This window comes from Rana temporaria, chromosome 7, assembly GCF_905171775.1.
Source record: "Rana temporaria chromosome 7, aRanTem1.1, whole genome shotgun sequence".
Taxonomy (NCBI): domain Eukaryota; kingdom Metazoa; phylum Chordata; class Amphibia; order Anura; family Ranidae; genus Rana; species Rana temporaria.
This window is the reverse complement of record NC_053495.1, coordinates 190,207,263-190,223,420: the sequence shown is the minus strand read 5'-3', so window position 1 is coordinate 190,223,420 and position 16,158 is coordinate 190,207,263. Positions and strand designations below refer to the sequence as shown.

General features: G+C 46.3%; 1 protein-coding gene across 3 annotated transcripts in view; it reads right to left on the bottom strand.

Moving 5' to 3' along the window:
- Positions 1 to 16,158, bottom strand: part of ERICH3 (glutamate rich 3) — a 157,093-nt gene that overhangs the window by 64,997 nt on the left and 75,938 nt on the right. For all 3 annotated transcript variants that reach the window (XM_040360695.1, XM_040360693.1, XM_040360694.1), the window contains exon 5: positions 14,098 to 14,223. In XM_040360695.1, the coding sequence (XP_040216629.1) occupies positions 14,098 to 14,223 (126 nt within the window). The remainder of the gene's footprint in view (positions 1 to 14,097; positions 14,224 to 16,158) is intronic.

Here is a 16,158-nt window from a genome sequence, read left to right as displayed (position 1 = left end):
GGAGATGAAATCTCTTTTCCTTCCGACGTAAAGGGTGCCCCCTTGTCATCTGTGAGGACTTTAAAGTGAATAACTCAACACCAAGTTTTCTATATGGACCACTTAGTAATTTGTACATGGTGATCATATCCCCCCTTATTCTCCTCTTCTCAAGAGTGAATAAATTCAGTTCCTCTAATCTTTCCTCATAGCTGAGCTTCTCCATTCCTCTTATCAGTTTGGTTGCCCTTCTCTGCACTTTCTCCAGCTCTCCGATATCCTTTTTGAGAACTGGAGCCCAAAACTGAACCACATATTCCAGATGAGGTCTTACTAATGATATGTACGGGGGGCACAGTGGCGGCAATTGATGGCACAGTGGCTGCGTTTGATGGGCACAGTGGCTGCGTTTGATGGGCACAGTGTCTGCGTTTGATTGACACAGCGGCGGTAATTGATGGACACAGTGGCAGCAATTTTTGTTGTCGGAAATTCCGAAAGAAAATTAATTTCCGACAACAAGCTCCCATCGAACATTTGTTCTCGGAAATTCCAATCGTGTGTACGCAACATTAGTCTTTTACTGCTCTCTTTGTTTCTATGAATATCCAAGTAACTTTTCACACCTTGATAAATTGTGGGGAAATGAAATGGAAGTTAAATAGAAAATTTGATGAGAAAAATTTTAAAATGTATTGTTTCCCCCTTAATAAATAAATTCTTGAACCTTATCAGAGTGTCATTTAAACAATTTACAGTAGGTTAATACAAGCATACCTTTTCCCAGGTTAGAATATTATGTGCTGAAGTGTTACATTGTAGCACTAGGGGGCGATCAAAGCACTAAAGTTACACAATATTGTCAAAAGTATTGGGACGCCTGCCTTTACACGCACATGAACTTTAATGACATCCCAGTCTTAGTCCATAGGGTTCAATATTGAGTTGGCCCAACCTTTACAGCTATAACAGCTTCAACTCTTCTGGGAAGGCTGGTTAAGGAGTGTGTCTATGAGAATGTTTGACCATTCTTCCTGAACAGCATTTGTGAGGTCGGGCACTGATGTTGGACGAGAAGGCCTGGCTCGCAGTCTCCGCTCTAATTCATCCCAAAAGTGTTCTATCGGGTTGAGGTCAAGACTCTGTGCAGGTCAGTCAAGTTCCTCCACTCAGAACTCATTCATCTATGTCTTTATGGACCTTGCTTTGTGCACTGGTCCAAATTATTTGATGAAGGGGGGATTATGGTGTGGGGGGTTGTTTTTCAGGGGTTGGGTTGGCCCCTTAGTTCCAGTGAAGGGAACACTTAAGGCGTCAGCATACCGAGACATTTTGGAGAATTTTATCCTCCCAACTTTGTGGGAACAGTTTGGGGATGACCCCTTCTTGTTCCAACATGACTGCGCACCAGAGCACAAAGCAAGGTCCATAAAGACATGGATGAGCGAGTTTGGGGTGGAGGAACCGATTACTGACTCTATTCATTAAAACAAGGAAGGGGCCAGCAAATGACAAATCTACTGGCTCCTTCTCTGCTCTCCATCCTGAGAGATCCTCCACAGCAGCCAGCGGGAGGTGGGAGGGGGAAACCCAGCAGCGCTGCGAGGGGGGTCAGGAAAGGACACCAAGGGCAGCAGGACAGGGATAGGGAGGTAGCGGGAGCAGCATATGGATGAACCTATGCCCTCCATTTCCCTCCTGCAGCCAAATTCTGTGGGAGGGAGAGAAGAAAAAGTGGGCATTCAACGGCTCCTCTACATGCCCCCGCCATCCTCCTTTCCAGGTGTACAGGGGGCCAGGTTGGCAACCCCTGCGCCCCCGGTATGTCCGCCCCTGCTTAAGCACCCCGCGACTTTTGGCTGTTTTCAAAATTAAAAACTGCCTTAAAAGAGTACAGATTTGATGACATTCCGGACATCCGGCGCACCGCGACAAAGATACTGCGCAGCATTCCACAGAATGAATTCCACAAATGTTTCCAGCAGTGGAGTCATCTAGAAAAGTGGTTTGTTTCACAAGGGGACCTTTATGTAGGTGACTACAGCTGCTAGTGTATAGGTAAGCAAACAGGTTTTTTTTTTTTTTTACCGTCAGTTCCGGTGATCTGACGATATGGTTCCGGCTATCGAGATGGTTCCTGTAAGGACTGCGCAGGTGCAATCCTTGCCGACGGAAATCTCCGAACCTCCAGGGCGACGTGGAATTTGAGGTAAGTGGCCAGTCGGCCTCACGTCCTCGCTTTGTTCGGACGGCTCGCTACGCTCGCTCGGCCTCCTGGCTCTTTCTATAACATCCTCCAATCCACGGGGATGTTAAGGAATGAGCCTGGATGCCGGCCGAGGTTCGGAGATTTCCGTCGGCAAGGATTGCGCCTGCGCAGTCCTTACAGGAACCATCTCGATAGGGGAACCATACCGACAAGTCACCGGGAATTAAGGACCAGATTCACAGAAAAAGTACGCCGGAGTATCTGCTGATACTCCGGCGTACTTTCAAATTTGCCGCGACATATCTTTATTTGTCATTCACAAACAAAGATACGACGGCTTTTGGCTAAGATCCGACAGGCGTGCGGCTTCGTACGCCTTCGGATCTTAGGTGTAATTCTCCGGCGGCCGCTGGGTGGAGTTTGCGTCTTTTTCCAGCGTCGGGTATGCAAATTATCTGATTACGGCGATCCACGAAGGTACGCGCGTTCGTCGCATTCTCTTACGTCGGTTTTTCGCGTCGTAAAGTTAAGTGCTATTTACATGGGGTAAAATTACTCCTCCATGTTAAAGTATAGCCGTCGTTCCCGCGTAGAATTTATTTATTTTTTTCTTTTTGCGTAAGACGTCCGGGAATACGAAATTACGTTACGCACGTCGCCGTTCAAAAAACACGTCGGGGCGCCGTAATTTTGCGCAAAGCGCGGCAGGAAAATTCCTAACGGAGCATGCGCAGAACGTTCGGCGCGGGAGCGCGCCTAATTTAAATGGTACACGCCCCATTTGAATTAGGCGGGCTTGCGCCGGACGGCTTTACGTTACACCGCCGTAAGTTTACACTCAAGTGCTTGGTGAGTCAGGCACTTGCGCTGAAAACTTGCGGCGGTGTAACGTAAAGACGATACGTTACGCCGCCGCACATTTCTGAGAATCTGGCCCTAAATTTCCACACCCCCGTATATATTTTTGTGTAAATATAAGTTTGAAGGTTTTATAAAAGTAGCTGAGAAATAGGCAATATCCAGTTAATACTAATGGGCCTGATCCACAAAAGGGAATACGCCGGCGTATCTACTGATACGCCGTCGTATCCCTGTTTCTATCTATGGAACTGATCCACAGAATCAGTTTCTCATAGATAGGCAGAAGATCCGACATGTGTAAGGGACTTACACTGTCGGATCTTAGGATGCAGTACCGCAGCCGCTGCTGGGGGCATTTCTCGTCGAAATCCAGCGTCGGGTATGCAAATTAGCACTTACGGAGATCCACAAAGCTTTTACGCTTCGTTTTTTCTCCGTAAGTATTAGTTTGCCGTCGCAAAATTAGGGCTGCTTTTACAAGGTGTAAAGTTAGTACACCTTGTAAAAGTATACCCTTCTATCCCGCGTCGCTGTCATTTTTTTTTTTCCCGTCGCAACTCTTTTTTTTTTTTTTACGCCCGTCGCGATTCTCAAAACCCGGCGCAACGTAAAAGCACGTCGGGAAAATAACGTCGGGAGCATGCGCAGTACGTCCGGCGCGGGAGCGCGCCTAATTTAAATGGGACTCGCCCCATTAGATTAGGAACGCCTTGCGCTGGACGGATTTAAGTTACACCGCTCAAAATTTCTAGGTACCGTATTTATCGGCGTATACCGCGCACTATTTTGCCCTGAAAATCAGGGCAAAATCGTGGGTGCGCGATATACGCCGATACCCGCTTTCCCGCCACGAGTTTGAATACTGCGCCCGCATATAGCGAGCGCAGTACACTCGTGAATCTTCGGGCAGTCTCGGCGCCTCTCGTACTGACGTCCTGACGTCCTGAGCGTACAGGACGTCAGTGCGAGAGGCGCCCGAGCCTGCCCGAAGATTCACGAGTGTACTGCGCTCGCTATATGCGGGCGCAGTATTCAAAGTCGTGGCGGGAAACGAGCAGGAGGACGCCGCAGAAGGACGCCGGACCCGCCGAAGATGGACACCGGACCCGCCGAAGATGGACACCGGACCCGCCGAAGATGGACGCCCGACCCGCCGAAGAGGACACCCGAAGCCGCAAAAGGACGCCGGACCCGACGAGGCCGCAGATGAACGCCGCGCAAGACACCAAAACTAAGTACAAAAAAACAAAAAATATTTTTTTCCCACAGGATTGGGGGCCACTTTGGGGGTGCGCGGTATACGCCAGAGCGCGTTATACCGCGATAAATACGGTAAGTGCTTTGTGGATCGGGCACTTAGGTAGAGATTTTTGCGGCGGTGTAACTTAAACGGGAAAAATGAAGTTACGCCGGGTTTTTGTGGATCAGGCCCTAATGATCCTCATTTGAATGTCATGCAAAATCAGATTTGAACCCTTTTATATGACTTTAATATTCACACGAATAAAAGAATTCATGTTATATATCGTGGTTTTCTATGTGATTGGCACCTTAAAAATCACACTCATCAGTCTCTTTATGCGAACGTTTCTTAGAAAAGCCGGATCATTTAACGCTCTGATCAGTCTGACCTTTGAGTCACCATCTTGTGTCAATGGCCACTTGACTTCCTCGGTGACAAATCTGATTCCGCAGCCGGTGACGGGAAACCACTCACTACACAAGTGGCTCCGGTAGACGTTTATTGCAGCAAATGTCATCCAGCTTGTCCGAGAATTAGGAGAATGGCTTCGCCGAAGCCGTCACAATATTATATAACCAATTCCGCGCTGATCCCAAGAACCTGGAACTTGTACATTGTGAAACCCGGCTTGAATTCCTTCATGGCACAGATCCTCTATTGTGTGCCATCCAGAGAAATTATCATAATAGCGTTTCATTAAACATTATATAGTAGACGCGCATTGAGCGCGGTTCACCGCACATGGACAAGGAAGTCAGGAGTGCGGGCAATTTCCCTGCCGCCAGCCTAGATGTTGTTGAAGCATTACGTTCCATGTATTGTGAGTGGATCAAGGTTAAATATTTAATCAAGCGATGTTGTATTTGTGGTGTTTGTGGTATGTGTGTTGTGGGCCCAGGAAAGTCATATACATCAATAATAAGTTGTCAAGGAGTTGTCACTTGGTACACAAAACTTTTTGTTTCTTGTTTGTAGGAATGTTAATCTGAGCTTGGTATTTGGCAAATGAAATAAATAAATAAAAAACTGGTTCATTCTGACTTCAGAAATTATTTATGTACAAATTCCTTCCGGGTTTAGTGTAGGGTTTTATATCATTGGCGTTTTCCATCTTTAAGGGACGTGCGGTGAGGTCAGTGGCTAGTAACAGAGCCAGATTCACACAGGTTACAGCGATCTTTAGAGTGAGAGCAATAATTCTAGCACTAGACCTCCTCTGTAACTCGTAAACATGTAGGGCCAGATTCAGGTACATTTGCGGCAGCGTAACGTATCGTCTTTACATTACACCGCCGCAAGTTTTCAGCGCAAGTGCCTGATTCACCAAGCACTTGCGTGTAAACTTTCGGCGGCGTAGCGTAAAGCCGTCCGGTGCAAGCCTGCCTAATTCAAATGGGGCGTGTACCATTTAAATTAGGCGCGTTCCCGCGCCGAACGTTCTGCGCATGCTCCGTTTGGAAATTTCCCGCCGTGCTTTGCGCGAAATTACGGTGCCCCGACGTGTTTGTGAATGGCCACGTGCGTAACGTACTTACGCCCAAAAAAAAATGTTTTAAGCCATTAAAAAGCAGGCTTAACTTTGCGACGGGAAAAAACGACTTGCGACGACGTAACGCACGCGAGTACCTTCGTGGATCGCCGTAAAAGCTAATTTGCATACCCGACGCTGGAAAACAACGCGAACTCCACCCAGCGGCAGCCGAAGTATTGCAGCCTAAGATCCAAAGGCGTACGAAGCCGTAAGCCTGTCGGATCTTAGCCAAATGCCGTCGTATCTTGTTTGTGAATCACAAATTAAGATACAACGCGGCAAATTTGAAAATACGCCAGTAGATACTCCGGCGTATTTCTTCTGTGAATCTGGCCCGTAATCTGTCAAAAAAATTAAAGCGCCTATGGAGATTTTTAAGTACTGAAGTTTGGCACCATTCCACGAGTGTGCGCAGTTTTAAAGCGTGACATGTTGTTAGGTATCTATTTACTTGGCGTAACATCATTTTTCACATCATAAAAAAAAATCTTTATATATATATATATATATATATATATATATATATATATTCATGAAACATTTTTTTCCAAAAAAATATTTTGAAAAATTGCTGCACATATACAGAGTGATGTAAAAAGTTTCAACGACCACCATTTTATTCCCTAGGGTGTCTGCTAAAACAATATATATATATATTAGGGCTGTTACTGATTACAATTTTCTTGTTCGATTAATCGATTTTTTTTAATCGATTAATCGACTAATTTCGATTAATTATAACGCACATACAGATCCAACTACTTTTAGCTGATCTCCTTGCAACTCTGCATTAGTCAGTGGTAAATGTGGTATACACTATTACACTATATACAGTACAATCACCCAAAACTAGTTGGTTTCCACAATCCATGACTTAACTTCACAGTTCACACAAATACGTTTTAAATTCAAACTGTAGCACTGACGTAAGTATATATTTCTTATTAAACTTTAAGAAAAACGTAGAAAGTTAGTTTAACTTTATTTATAAAACGTATCTAGTATATTGATTGTCAGTCACTTTATAGTAGGAAAGTAGGCATCACTTTAGCCAGAGATGATCGCATTTTATTGACAATATACCCTGAAGAACTGAACAGTCTTTCGCACGGAACAGATGTTGCCGATACACAAAGAATTGTCTGCACAAAACTGCTTAGGACAGGAAAACGATGGTTATTTTTGCCCCCTTCCCCTGATGGAGCCTGATGCATCCTCCTGCTCCACAGATTCAAAGGTACCTCAATCCAATGGGTGCAGTTTGCTCGCATCCAGCAGGGTAAGTATCACTGTCCAGGCTGTCCGGTGACGTACAGTAAAGAATTTTGATCGATCAAAAGAATTTTGATCGATCAAAAAAATTAAAGATTAATCAAGGAATTAATCTTTAATTTCCCCAGCCCTAATATATATATATACATATATATATACATATATATATATATATATATATATATATATACACCTGTATATATATATAGGCCCGGATTCACATACATCGGCGCATATTTATGCGGGCGTAGCATATCTAATATACGGTACGCCTACGCAGCGCACAGATGCAAGCACTGGATTCACAAAGCACTCGCTCCCACTCGCTTTTAAAGATATGCAGGGTTTCCTCTGCGTAAGCCAGCGTAGGTGGAAGTGAGCGTGAGCCATGCGAATTAGGCGTGACCCCATGCAAATGATGGATTGAGCGTCATAAAGACACGAATAACGTACGGCGTATGCGCCGTCCCGTGGACGCATCCCAGTGCGCATGCGCAGAATCACGTCGGAACTACTCCCTAAGATACGACGGATCACTGCCTAGGACGTGAACGTAACCTACGCCCAGCCCTATTCACGTACTACGTAAACGACAAAAGATGCGACAGCTTGTGTTCCCTGGTCCATACATTTGCATGAGTTGCGCCTCCTATATAGGGGAATAACTTTACGCCGGACGTACGACTTACGCAAACCGCGTATATTATGCGCCGGGCGCAACTACGTTCGTGAATCGGTGTATCTCCCTCATTTGCATACCGTATGTGAATAGAAAATCAATGGGAGCGCCAAATACGTCCAGCGTAAATATGCGCCCACTCTACGCCGGCATAGGCAAGTTACGTCGGTCGGATGAAGCCTATTTTCAGGCGTATCTTAGTTTTGTGGGCACGGCGCACAGATACGACGGCGCATATTTGCACTTACGCGGCGTATCTCGAGATACATCGGCGCAAGTGCTTTATGCCATAATGTTTTAGGGTTCTGAGTAATTTGATAGCAAAAAAACATATGTAGGAGAGAAGTGTCAGAGTCGGCCTGGGTGGCAAGGGGTTAATAATTATTATATGATGTTTTTAAGGTAGTTTACTATATTTTCTAAATCTGTACCCAAGCAGGTGGCTTAACAGACAAATTACTGAAGTTCTAACTTCCAACCAATTTTTCACAGTAAATAAATAAATAATAAATGATTATCTTATAACATTTAGCAAAGTATTAATTTAGCTTCTACCTTATCAACAGCAGCAAATTCTCATTCTCCCTCTTAACTGTGTGAGAAAAACACGAGATTGTGGGCAAATCTTATACACATAAACACATGTTTTTTCCTTCTAGTTAAGAGGGCTGGGCTAGAAGGGAGCATTTGTCTTTTAGACACATCCCCCCTTCTATGACACTGCAGTGAGAGGACAGCCTCCAGTGAAGCATTTTTATTGGACAGCTGGGGCTAATGGTACTTTACTATTGGTCCAAGGCTGCAAGCTGTCCATTGAGCTCAGTGCCACTGACAAGGCACTGTGAGCTCATCCTCTCAGTCTGCTGCAAATAGAGTGTGCCAGCTTGTATTTAAACTGGCCGCTCTGTATGTAGCTTCTGGCAGGCTGCGCAAGGAGCCCCGTATCTCCGGAACCATAGGTTGGGGTCTCTGTGACCTCAGGTCGCTGAGCTACGACCCTCGATTTTTTTTTTTTCATTTGTTATGGCTCTGCCTCACCTGACTGCACGTCTCGGCTTAAAGGGGTTGTAAACCAGGGCTCATGTCCTGCGGGAACGCGTGGGAACGGAGTTCCTGCATTTTTTTCACAGCAGGAACTTTGCGGGACTAGAGTAGCCAAGAGCAGCCGAGCCACCCGAGCCAATCCTTCACTAAGCGGCGATGCCCAGCTCGAGTCACTATCAGGGGCAGGTGAACCTTAGTAATCCTTTATGTTACTGGTCGCTTCCTGTATATGGATTCATCAGGTAGTGTGCGGGTATTCCGTCACTTCCTCGATGCCGCAATGTCTCCTGGGAGCTTTTGTCATTGTTCCCAGGAGACATTGCGGAGGTCTGCCGCGAGTTATCGCGGGATTTAGAAAGAACTAAAGGTAAAGGATTATTAAGGTATAGTGGATCGAGAAAAAAAAACATGCGGTTTAGTAATTATGCATATGAGCGTATCATTTTTTTTTGGTGGGGGAGTGGATCTTGGGTGGGAGTTCCCACACTTTTTTCCCCAGGACTTGACCCCTGTTGTAAACTCTCCTGATTTTCCACCTCGGCTCTTGATTGATAGAATGATAGCAGCACAGCCATTGGCTCCTGCTGCTCTCAATCAAATCCAATGACGTGGGCGCCGGGGGCGGGCTAAGTACTGCATTCAGCGGCTATGGACGCTGATTGCAGGACACGGGAGCGCGCCTGCAAGATAACCCCCCTCGGGAGAGCTCTGCTTCTAGGGGGTTATCTGATGCGGGGAGGAGCCGCGAGAGCCGCCAAGGGACCCCAGAAGAGGATGTTCGGGGCCACTCTGTGCAAAACTAACTGCACAGTGGAGGTAAGTATGACGTGTTTGTTATTTTAAAAAAAAGAACAATGAATCTTTAGTATCACTTTAAATTAGAGCTCCATGTAAAAAAAATATAAACAAGTAAATTGGCCAACAGTTTTAAAAATACATCAAGAGAAAAGAGATCAAGGGTGGGAACACCCAGAATAATCACATCGCACCAACCCTTTGAACTGAAACCACCCCCATATACAGATGCGCCGGTCAGAATTCCGTGCCCTGAAGAGCTAGATGTAAGTTCACAGTGTGCAGCAATATAAAACTGTATCATGCAATATGAAGCAAAATTAAGCCCTGTACACACGATCGGTCCAATCCGATGAAAACGATCTGATGGATTTTTCCATCGGTTAACCGATGAAGCTGACTGATGGCCAGTCGTGCCTACACACCATCAGTTAAAAAAACGATCGTGTCAGAACGCGGTGACGTAAAACACAACGACGTGTTGAAAAAAAACAAGTTCAATTCTTCCGAGCATGCGTCGACTTGATTCTGAGCAGGCGTGGATTTTTAACCGATGGATTTGCCTACAAACGATCGTTTTTTGTTTCTATCGGTTAGGTATCCATCAGTTAAATTTAAAACAAGATTGCTTTTTTTTAACCTATGGATAAATAACCGATAGCGCCCACACACGATCGGTTTTGACCGATGAAAACGGTCCATCAGACCGTTCTCATCGGTTTAACCGATCGTGTGTACGTGGCCTAACGGATGAATCTTATGTAAGCTAGATGCTGTAGGTATCCCAGAGTGCTATACAATACACTACGGGGCAGATTCACATAGATTTAGAAAGGCGCAGCGTATCAGAGATACGCTACGCCGCCGTATCTTACCTGGCTTTAAGACGAATCCAGGAAGATTTTGCGCCGTAAGTTACGGCGCCGTAGTGTATCTCTCGGCGCGTAATTCAAATCGGCAGGTAGGGGGCGTGATTCATTTAAATGAAGCGCGTCCCCGCGCCGATTGAACTGCGCATGCTCCGTTTCGAAATTTCCCGCTGTGCTTTGCGCGAAATGACGTCGCAACGACGTCATTTTTTAAACTTAGACGTGACTTACGTCCATCCCTATTCATGGACGACTTACGCAAAAAATAAAAAATTCAAATTTTGACGCGGGAACGACGGCCATACTTAACATGGCAAGTCTATCTATACGCCGCAAAATAGCAGCTTTAACTATACGCCGGAAAAAGCCGACTAGAGACGACGTAAGAGAATGCGATGGCCGCGCAGACGCCAAAGTATTGCATCTACGATCCAAAGGCGTACGAAGCCGTACGCCTGTCGGATCGAACCCAGATGCCGTCGTATCTTGGTTTGAGGATTCAAACTAAAGATACGACGCGGGTAATTTGAAAGAACGCCGGCGTATCAGTAGATACGCCGGCGTACTCTCTCTCTGAATCTGCCCCTACTAATCTAACTGTGGAAGTGCTTCTTCATTCCAGCATGGCTGTACTGTGTGGCTGTAGGAGACAAAAATTGGGGAATGGGAGAGAATCGCAACAGTCATAGTGTAATTTTAATAGAAAATGTAAAAAAGCACTCACAACGATAAAATATAGCTCAGCATGACAGTCAGGTGGACAGAGATCAGACACACAACGAAGATGCCTTGCCTTGGCCGCAAGCAAGGGAGTTGAGATGGAATGGAAGCCGGGAACCAATGTCACTGGAGAGCCATACATGGAATACAGGGTCCAGGATATGAAGCCACCTTGTATAGTAGAAAAATGCTGGAGCTGGAACAGGAACGTGTTTCAAAGCAACCTTGCTTCTTCTTCAACCGGTCTAAAAATGGGCTACTCACAGCATTTAAAATGTAGCCTTTGGCCAAGGCAAGGCATCCTGGTTGCGTGTCTGATTTCTGTCCCAGAGGCCACCTGACTGTCATGCTGAGCTCTGTTTTATCTTTGTGAGTGCTTTTATACATTTTCTATTAAAAATTACACTTTACATTTTACACTATGGTTGTTGCACTTCTCTCCCCCTCCCCAGTTTTAAAAATGCAGCTTTCACTGCAATACCCACCTTCTCTCCCTAGAGTTGTTTTTTTAGGATCCCCCCCCCCCCCTTTTATTTATAAAACTAGATGGACTTGTGTCTTTTTTCAACCAGACTAACTATGTACTGTGGAACCTGTCAGACCAATACTGAGTTTCTCTATATTTTCACTGCTTCCGTAATATTGGATGACAACAATGATATAAACTAGACGTATAAAGAGTCCTCCGAGTTCCAGCTCTTCTTATCCAATTTCTTTGCAATGTTATTGCTGTCGGTGTTCACACTGGGAAATTCATTCTCACCTCTTTAAAGACTGGAAGTAAAAGAAATTCTCCCCAACGGAAGCACACACAAAATCTAAAACCCATTTTAACTACTTGTCGTCTGCCGTATAGCAAAATGACGGCGGCAAAGTGGTTTAGTTATCCTGATGGGACGTCATATGACGTGATAAGTATAACAGAGCCGGCGCGCATCCGCGGGGGCGCGCAGCGCGGCGATCGTAGGTGCTGTATATCAGTCTGACACACCGCAACTCCGATCGTGGTATGAAGCCTCTGACAGAGGCGTCTTACCACGTGATCAGCTGTGACCAATCACAGCTGATCATCGCATGAACCAAGAAGTGCCAGTAAACGGCTTTCCTTGGTTCACGCTGACAGGGAGAGCCAATTGGCGGCTCTCCCTGTCAGAGGGGTAGTCTGCGCAGCACATTGATTATCAGCACAGCCCCCAATCAAAAGGTGCCTATCAGCTGCCAATCAGTGCCCACCACCTGCCATCCTAACCCCCTCCATAAAACCTGTTAGTGCCCATAAAAGTGCAGATTAGTGCCCACAACAGTGCCAATCAGTGCCCAAAAAAGTACCAATTAGTGCCGCATCAGTAATGCCTGTCAGTGCTTCATCAAAGTGCCAATCAATGCTACTCAGTAATGCCTGTCAGTAGCTCCCCATCAGTGTTGCCCATCCAGTACCACCTATCAGTGCCCATTAGTATCACCTATCAGTGCCATCAGTGCCGCCTATCAGTGCCATCAGTGTTACCTATCAGTGCCCATCATTTTTTTTTTCAATAATGTCAGTCTTTTTTCGTTTATAGTGCAAAAATTCAAAACCGCAGAGGTGATCAAATACCACCAAAAGAAAGCTCTATTTGTGGGAAGAAAATTTCAAAAAATGTGTTTGTGTACAGTGTTGCATGACCGGGCAATTGTCATTCTAAATGCGAAAGCGCTAAAAGCTAAAAATTATCCTGGACAGGAAGTGCCCGGTATTGACGTGGTTAAATAGAGTGGGCAAAGATCAGAACTTGTGACAATGGGCCGGATTCAGGTAGATTTGCGCATTTTTTACGGAGGCGCAGGGCAACGTTTTTGCCCTGCGCCCCCGCAAATTTACTGCGCTGCCCTTGATTCACGGAGCAGTAGCTCCGTAAATTGCATGGGCGCGCCGGCAAAATGCCCGGCGTAAGCGCGCGCAATTTAAATGATCCCGTAGGGGGCGGGAATCATTTAAATTAGGCGCGTTCCCACGCCGATCGTAGAGCGCATGCTCCGTCGGGAAACTTTCCCGACGTGCATTGCGGCAAATGACGTCGCAAGGACGTCATTTGCTTCAAAGTGAACGTGAATGGCGTCCAGCGCCATTCACGAATCACTTACGCAAACTACGTAAATTTGAAATTTCGCGACGCGGGAATGACGGGTATACGTAACATTGGCTGCCCCTGCTAATAGCAGGGGCAGCCTTACGCGAAAACCGCCGTATGGAAACGACGTAAACTGCGTACGCAGGGCTCGCGTAACGTTGTGAATCGGCGTTAGTATGCAATTTGCATACTATACGCTGAGCACAACGGGAACGCCACCTAGCGGCCATCGTAAGAATGCAGCCTAAGATATGCGGGCATAAGAGCCTTATGCCGCGCATATCTTAGGCTGCAGTCGGCGTAACGAGGTTCCTGAATCAGGAGCATTAGTTACGCCGGGGCAAGTAAGCAATTGCGCCTGCGTAACTATGGTTACACAGGCGCAATTTGCTTCTTGAATCCAGCCCACTGTTTTTATGGCTGCCTGAGCCTCCCTGTCCCGGTGACGATGCTTCCCACATTTTTTGTATGCATTGCGCAGACAGGAAGGGAGGGAAAATTCCCCCATTGGAGCCACAGAGAGGAATAAAAGCATAAAATCCTCCATTCTAACCAGCACTGTACCCATACTCCCTACACTGGGGTGCTCAGCTTACAGTGACATTGTGTTATAACTTTAGTACATCTGATGATAAAGCATAGAGCAGGCTATGCGGGACAGAGACAATCAGGTTTCAGGGCTGTAGATGGTAAATTATAGGGTCAGATCAGTGAAACATTAAATCTGATTGGTTGATACACACTTTGAAAAGGCCCATGTAATTTGCACTGTTCATTCACTCACTGATTCAGATGAGTCTGAATGTTCGTAGTTTCGCCTACGCGGGTTCACCCCACTTTTAGGTCCTGTGGGGGGGCGAGGAGAAAAAGCTGGAAGTGTTTCTTCTCTGCCTCTGTTGGAATGATCGACCTAAAAATACATCACACAAGCGGAACAAGGAATCATTTTCCTTTGTAACAATATAAAGTGCATGCTTATCGAAGTAGAGTAACACAACAATTACAGCAAATAGTAAGAAACGCAGCTAGAATGTGTAGAGAATGATATAGGTGAGTAAACACTGCCCCCTAAAGGACGTTTTCTGCTCATGTACCATCCAGAAACCTGTAAATAAAATTCAGGTAAGGCACACATTGGGCTAGATTCATGTACCTGCGCTTCTTCTTACGGCGGCGCAGCGTATCGTATTTACGCTACGCCGCCGTAAATTACAGGAGCAAGTGCAGTATTCACAAAGCACTTGCTCCGTAAGTTGCGGCGGCGTAGCGTAAATGGGGCCGGCGTAAGCCCGCGTAATTCAAATGTGGAAGGAGGGGCGTGTTTTATGCTAATGTGTGATGACCTGACGTGATTGACGTGTTTTACGAACGGCACATGCGCCGTCTGTGTACATATCCCAGTGTGCATTGCTCCCAAGTACGCCGCAACGACGTATTGGTTTCGACGTGAACGTAAATTACGTCCAGCCCTATTCGCGAACGACTTACGCAAACGACGTAAAAAAAATAGTATTTCGAAGGGGGAACGACGTCCATACTTAACATTGGCTGCGCCTCTTAATAGCAGGAGCAACGTTACAACGAAAAAGCCTAACGCAAACAACGTAAATAAATTGCGCCGGCCGTACGTCATACGTTTGTGAATCGGCGTATCTAGGTAATTTGCATATTCTACGCTGAAAACAATGGAAGCGCCCCTATCGGCCAACGTAATATTGCACACAATTCTACGCCGCCGCATTCAAGTTACGTCGGCGGTGGAAGCCTATTTTTTTAGCGTGTCTGCCTTTGAGAATCGGCGTAACGATAGGCCGGTGCAGATTTGAAATTACGGCGGCGTATCTGGAGAAACGCCGCCGTAAAAGCTTCCTGAATCTACCCCACTGCTGCCATGAATCAGCCCCCCCAAAAAAATAGATGTATCTGGATTTTTTTTTTTAGCACAGAGATTAACCATCCATATTAGATTTTTGCCTTTCCCAGCCCTATGCAGGGATGGACTGGCCATTGGGACTACAGGGAGTTTCCCGGTGGGCCGATGGCTCAGTGGGCCGGCTTCAGTGACAGCAGACCCCTCCCTCCTCCGCTCCTCTGTCTCTCCCTCCTCGCAGCACTCACCTGGGGGGAACAAAGAAGCAGGGGGAGGACCAGAGGAGCAGGGGGAGGACCAGAGGAGCAGGGGGAGGGGACAGACAGCTGACTCAACGGCTATGGCCCGGGAGTTTCTCACTTCTGCCTAATCTTGTCCCATAAGAGGGGGGCACCGAACTGATTCTTTGCCCCGGGTGAAATAATGTCTAGCTAATGTCTATAAGAGTACCAGTACCAGCCGTTCTACTCTAATAAAATAGAACGGCTAGTGGCTAGTGAAGGGGGGGGGGGGGGTTCAGGATTTGTCCGGCCGTGTGGGAGAGACCTGTCAAAGTGGGCCAGTCTGGATGAAGTCCAGGGCCAAATTTCTGTCCCAGTCCAGCCCTGGCCCTAAGGGTTTGGTAAATATTTCAGATCACCCTTGGCAGGTCGGAGACTGATCTGAGCCAAAAGTAGAACCACACAAACAAACAATGGCAATCAATATAGCTTTTGGTAAGTGGCATTGTTGGAGGTTTAAACTTCACAACAGAGTTATAACGTATTTTTTTTAAGGCTGCAGTAATTAAAGCGGGGGTTCACCCTATAAAAAATTTCTAACACTACATCCAGCCCAGTTCTGCAAATAAAATTACACTGACCTTTTTTTTTTTTTCGCTGCAGATAGCGTTTATCGTTAGAATTCACCGCGGCTTCCGGGTAGGGAATCCCGCGGGAGTGGGCGTTCCTATTGACATGCCTATTGACATGCCAA